The sequence below is a fragment of the Phocoena phocoena genome, chromosome 1 (genome assembly GCF_963924675.1).
Source record: "Phocoena phocoena chromosome 1, mPhoPho1.1, whole genome shotgun sequence".
Classification (NCBI taxonomy): domain Eukaryota; kingdom Metazoa; phylum Chordata; class Mammalia; order Artiodactyla; family Phocoenidae; genus Phocoena; species Phocoena phocoena.
This window is the reverse complement of record NC_089219.1, coordinates 8117885-8123955: the sequence shown is the minus strand read 5'-3', so window position 1 is coordinate 8123955 and position 6071 is coordinate 8117885. Positions and strand designations below refer to the sequence as shown.

The 6071-nt window shown below is 62.2% G+C and overlaps 1 protein-coding gene across 1 annotated transcript in view; it reads right to left on the bottom strand.

Moving 5' to 3' along the window:
- Positions 1–670: 670 nt before the first annotated feature.
- Positions 671–6071, bottom strand: part of PEX14 (peroxisomal biogenesis factor 14) — an 86074-nt gene continuing 80673 nt past the window's right edge. Inside the window, exons 7-8 of the mRNA XM_065898395.1 lie at positions 2879–2970; positions 671–1118 (exon numbers count right to left, since the gene is read on the bottom strand). Of these exons, the coding sequence (XP_065754467.1) occupies positions 671–1118; positions 2879–2970 (540 nt within the window). The remainder of the gene's footprint in view (positions 1119–2878; positions 2971–6071) is intronic.

Here is a 6071-nt window from a genome sequence, read left to right as displayed (position 1 = left end):
ACACAAAAGAACACGTGTTTGGGGGGCAGGGCGGGGCAGGGGACAGACAGGAAGACCCTGTGCCTGGCTCCTAGTGGAGGTGGGACCACATCTCACCACGGCAGTAGCTGAGCCACGATGCGGCAAGCGAACGGTCGGGAGCAGCGTGATGTCGTGGGTGGCAGACGACCAGGCTGCGACGGGCACACAAGGTTGGCATCGTCTGGGCAGGGACTGGCTGGGGGGCCTGGGAGGCCCCGCCCAGAGGGGAGCGCAGGGCCACTGCTTTGGGGATCACGAGCGCGGCCCCCTTGGTCACTGGTGAGAAGCAGTCAGGGAGCCGGGGCGGAGGGAAGGGACGGCAGACGCCAGGCCCCGCGGCTCCTCCTCCAGAGGGTCAGGAGTCAGGTAATAAAACTACCTCTTGTCATGCACAGCGTTAGGTTGGCTAAGACACCCAGCAGACACCCCTGGACGGGATGTCTGCCTGGGAGGGGGCTGGGGGGTCTTGCGCCCAGAGAGTTCGGAGCCCTCGGCCCGACATGAGAACAAGGTCAGAGGCCTGTCTGTCTGCGGTGGGCGGGGTGGACACACTTCGGCCCTCACGCCGCCCAGGCCGGCGAGGCTGCGGCAGCCCTGCCCCCGCCCGGCTCAAGGCCACGTCCTGCACCTGGACCAGGACCCCGGCCACCTAGTCCCGTTCGCTTTCGTTGCTGGCGCCCTCAGGCCGCCGCAGCTTCTCCACCTGCTCGTTGATCTGCCCGTCCCCACCTCGGCGGTCCTCCCTCTGCACCCCCAGGCGGTCCTCCTCGTCCACGCGGCTCACGTCCTCGTCCTCCTCGTCGTCCTCGTCCCCCCTCTTCTCCTCCTCGCCCTGCACCTCCATCCTCACCTGGCCCTTGACGTCCACCACCCCCTCGCCCTCCTCCTGGGGGCCCAGCAGGTGGTACGTGGCCGTGGAGCCCTCAGGGCTGTGGCCCTCCTTCACGGGTGAGGACGACGTGGACTCGTTGCTGACGGGCGAGATGTCACTGCTGCTGTGGTGGTTCACGGCCGCAGGGCTGGAGGGTGACGGGGACTTGACCGGGATCTGCCAGGAGGGGATCTTCGGGGCTGACGGGGAAGGGGGGAACTGCCTCCTGGCCGAGGAAGGGGAAGACGGCAGGGTCACCCTCAGAAGAGCCGCACCCTCCCGACCCAGAGCGCTCACGGAGGCTGAGCAGCCACCCCAGGGCCACTGAGCAGGGGACAGGGCCAGGGGACAGGCTGGAGCTCTGCCACCCACTCCCACCTCCCCCCCTCCCCCTCCTCCGGAAATAAGGCCTCTTGGCCCGTTGAGGTGGGAGCGGCTGAGACGGAAGCCTGAGGCACCGGGGCTGCCTGCAGAGCCCCCGGTCCACTCAGGGTGCCTCCTGGGGTCCCCTCTGCCTGGGGCCAGGCCCACCCTCCCTGGCAGCTGCTGGACACTTGGCTCTGGGGGTCCTGCCACCCCCTGGCGCCTGTTCCCTCCTGCCCTTACAGCACTGTCCCAGCCTCCAGCCCTGGGAGGGGCAGCGAGCAACAGTGGGGAGCCAGAAGCCTGGGAAGCCAAGGCCCCTGGGCCTCCACTCTCACTTGCCTGTGGCCTGGGCAAAGGCAGGGGGTTGGGGAGAGCCTGGCCACTGGTCTCGGGGTCAGAGACATCAGAACCAGAAGGGTAATGCTGGTGACCCAGCACTTTTCTAGAAAACCTCCGAGCTCAACACCTGACAGAAGAGCCAGTTCTCCCTCCCACTCCTGCATCCCTGCCCTGGGTCCTGGGCCAGCAGCCAGCCCAGCCCAGACCTGGGAAGTCAGGTCCGCTTGGCAAGGGCTTGGAAATCAAGCTCGAGGACAGGCGGGATCACCCCTGCCTGAGCTGGGAGGACAAAGGCCTGCCGCCTCCTGGGCTGCCCACCAGACCACCAGCTCTGGCGCAGGACAGCCCTTCCACCTCAGACCCTGCTACGCGGAGTACACAGTCGGGGCCTCGGCGTTCACCGTGTCCCCAGCAGACAGCCCTCTGGTGCCCCGAGCTCAGCCATGCCTCTCTTAAGGCCACGCTCTTTTCCCCACAGACAGCCTGGAAGTGGGTGGCTTGGAGAACTGGGTCCTCTGGTTGGGACCACGAGACCCTGCCAGCCCCCATCGCTGACCTGGAGTGAAGGCCCCCGCCTCGCTCAGCCCCCACTAACCCCCAGGGCGCCGTGCAGGAGGGGCGGCCCAGGACACAGGACTTTCAGTTTTAAAAAAAGACGGGCCCGGGCAAGCCCAGACAAGCTGGTCACCCTCCTGTCAGGGCTGTGTTGGTTGCTGTCCCTGCGGAGGGACAGCAGAGTGAGACCACAAGAGCCGGGGCGTGGGGAGGCGGGCACTGCGTCTGCCTCTGCCTTGAATCATAGGCTCTTCAAACTGAGCAGGAACAGAGACCCCTGGCCTGGCCCTCTGGGGGGGACCTTCTCTGGGACCAAGCTGTCACTGGGAGGTCCAGCCGGGGCTGAGGACGGGGAGGAGGTGGCCCTATCTGGAGGGTAGGGATTCTCTCCTCTGCTCAAGGCCCTGCTTCTGGCTCCAGCTGCCCTTGACTGGGTCTTGACAGGACCAAGTGACTGTATCTCAAAACTCGTGGGCACTATAGGCTATCACCCCTAGAGTGGAGAGGGAGGGGCCAACCGGGGAGGGAAGGTGGCAGCGCAAGAGATTCCCAAACTCAATGCCTGAATCATGCAGCTCAATCTGGGGTGGGACGCACAGGGGGCCCCCAGGGAGACGTGCCCCTCCCTTGCCCCCAGTGGCTGGCGGCTGGATGGGCCCCAAGAGCTCCCTCCCCCAAGTCGAAGTCAGAGAGCAGAACAGAAGCCCGTGCCTTTTCAGCTCCTACCGATTTAAAAGAAGCCCTTTCAAGGAGTTAATTTCCGACTTGAGTTCATTGATGTTCTGGGACTCCAGGATCCAGTTGGTGGAAGTGGTGGCCTGAAAGTCACACAGGAGACAGAAGATCAGAGCGGCACCTCCTCCCACCCCTTGAAGCTCAGACTGCTGCGGTGGCAAGGAGGACCCCGGGGGGATTCCATGTCCTGCATGCCAGCCAGGAACCTCCCTCGGTACGGTTCTGCTGCAGCCCATTCAGGGGTCTGCCTGCCTGGATCTCTGTTTAAGTGACGACTCCCTTAGAACAAACATTCCCACAAGTCTATCTGGATAGCTGACTATATTAGGGAACCATGACATGCATTCAGGTGTGACAGTGGCAGCCTGGTTATGTAAAATAAAACATCAACAACAAAAGAGCCCTTATCTTTTATAGATACACACTGAAGTGTCTGAAGTATGAAATGATATGCTGTCTGGGATGTGCTTCAAAATCACCTGCGGGTAGGGGTATGGCAGGACGGGCCGAGGCAGCGGCTGCAGCTGTGTAGCCAGAACACGTGGGCTTGCTGTGCAGCACCCCCATTTCCAGGTGTATTTGAAACATTCCATTAAAACGAAACTATTAAGATAAATAAATTCCATCTCTACAACAACTACTCCCTCCACCTAAGTCCCTCTCCCTGCAGAGAGATCACACACACACACACACACACACACACACACACACACACACACACACACACGGAAACTCTGGGGCTGGGACAGGCAGCCACCTCAACCACAGGTACCAGGAGCCTGGTACCTGGAGCCACCTTGAAGGGTCAAGGGAGACACCTGAGCACCCGCCTGGCCCATCCCCCAGCTCTACTCTCAATCATGCCCAGAAGGCAGGCTTCGCCCAGGATACCCTTCCCCACGCAGCCGTAACGTCAGGCCACGCACTGGGCCCCGCTGTCTGCACAGCCAGGAGTCGAGGGCCAGGCCGCCCATCTGCAGCTGCTCTTCAGGACGACCCTGAAGGTTCAGCAGGGAGAACGAAGATGTCCCGGAGCAGGGCCCGCAGGGGAAGCAGCCACAGGAACCTCAGACAAATGTCACCCTTCCCCGCACACCTTCCCCATTGACACTGTTTTCTATGTAAACTTCAAACGACCACACCTTTCTTTGGCAATCTTGCTGGGATAGATGGAGAGGAGGTCCCCCAAATGGCAGCTGCCTTGGCCAAGCTGCCTGCGAAGTGTTTACGGGCCAGTCCCAGGTGTGATGGCCTCGGGTGCGTGGGCGTCTGCCTACGGGTACAAGGCCCCCGCTGCCTGCCACAGAACACCCGGGCCCTGAGTTCAGGAGAGTGTGGGGAGCCCCAGGCTAGCAGCGCGGAGGGGCCCCGCACATTCCCACCAGCCTGCGGGGCTCTAAGGTGGGGTGAGGGGTGCCGTGGGTCCTGCCTCGGCCGGCAGCCCCAGCCCGGCTCCACAGCGGGAAGCGCCCCCCGCGGGGGCTGCAGGCCTCAGGAAAGAAACCCCGGGCAGCCTCGGAACGAGCGCACACAGGCGCTCGGCCGCCCTCACACACATCCCCTTGGGGTCCCCACTCCAGACCACCAGACAGCGCAGACCCAGGAGCCACTGCTCTGGCCTCTCTGAGACCTTGAAAGCTATAGCAGCCCATTAACAAGGGAGCAATTTCCACTCACCGGCCTACAAAGGACTCAAATTTCCAAACGCGTATGGTGCCAGATGCCAGGATTTAGAAGTAAGATCTGACATCTGGGGCTTTTTGGCCGTCTCTAGAAAGCAGCTGCAGAGAGCTCGCAGCCCCCAGCTCTATGTGGCTTCAGTTACGGAACGCTCTTCTCTCTAGTTTTTACCGTGCTGCAGTAGGGCTTTGGAAGCCAGATATAGAAACGTACATCACAGCTGAGAAAACACAGCTCTGAGTCTTTGGTTTACGGGGTAACCGAAGCCTCCACACAGATGGGTTTAGACACCAGTGAGCACGGCTTCAGCACAGCAGAGAATGAAAGGGGCTGGGGGCAGGCGGGGGGGGGGGCATCAGAAAAACAAGCACGAGACACCCTCAGAGGCGGCGCTCAACCACCAAACGCTACCCCGGGCCCCCCTCCCCTCCTAAAATGCAACATGTGGTCTTAATCTTAATGCTTAAGGTCTGAAAACAGTTTTCCAATTTCTGGAAAGGCTTCTGGCCACTGGCATGCGGCTGCTCCAAAAGACAATGGAGGAGAGGTAGTCACAGGCCGTGACTGCCTCCTCAGCTGCTTTATGGGCCGCCCGCCCGCCCGCCCGCGGGGAGCGTGCACGGTGGCTGGCGGTGGCCACTGGCCTCCGTGGGTGGGGTACCCCATGAGAGGATTCTCGGGGACCCGCTTCACAGGAGCGCCGGCTCACACGGAGTCGCGCACTGGGGTGGGGCTTCCTCTGGGTGAGCTGCTCGGAGCGAGATCCTTTACAGCACAGCTGCGTGGAAGCAGCCAGAAAGCAACCCGGGAGGCCTTGGAGGGAGTGGGGAGGGCAGTGGACGCCCTGGAGCCACTGGACCACTCTCTCCCGGGCCCAGTCTGTCTCGGGAACACCCTGTCACACACGCACAGAACCCAGACCCAAAGCCTGCCATCCTGGGGCTGACGGGAGCCAGGCTCTGTCCTCAGTGGGGACAGGCAACGAGGGAGGTGCGGTACAGCTCCTTCTTACAGACAAGGGAACAGCAAGTCGCTTGTCTGCAGTCACACAGGTAGCACGGGGCACAGGAGAGCCTGAACCCCGGTGGTCTGATCCTAGGGTCTGATGTTGCCAAGACAGCTCCAGATGTGCAAAGTGAGGCAAGGAAGCCGCCTCAGTCGACCCCAGGTAGGTCTACACTCCTCTGGGGGTTACCGGATCCCGAGGCCTGGGTTTGGAGAACCCACCCACGGCAGCATTTCAGCCCAGGGTCTGGGTACACTCCTCCCACCCTGTTCCCTGCAATCGCTCTTGGCAACGCCAGGACCTCTGACCTAACTTGTGGTGGAGACCATCCTGTGTCGACACCGGCCACCACCAGATCTGGGGCGTGTGCTGCCATGGGAGGGCCACAGGCACAGAGCTGCTTTTCCTCCCTCCTGTTGGGAGGTGACACGGAGACAGAAAGGACAGCCTCTGTCACTGAATGCCACACCACCAGCATGGTGACCGCCTCCTGTCTCT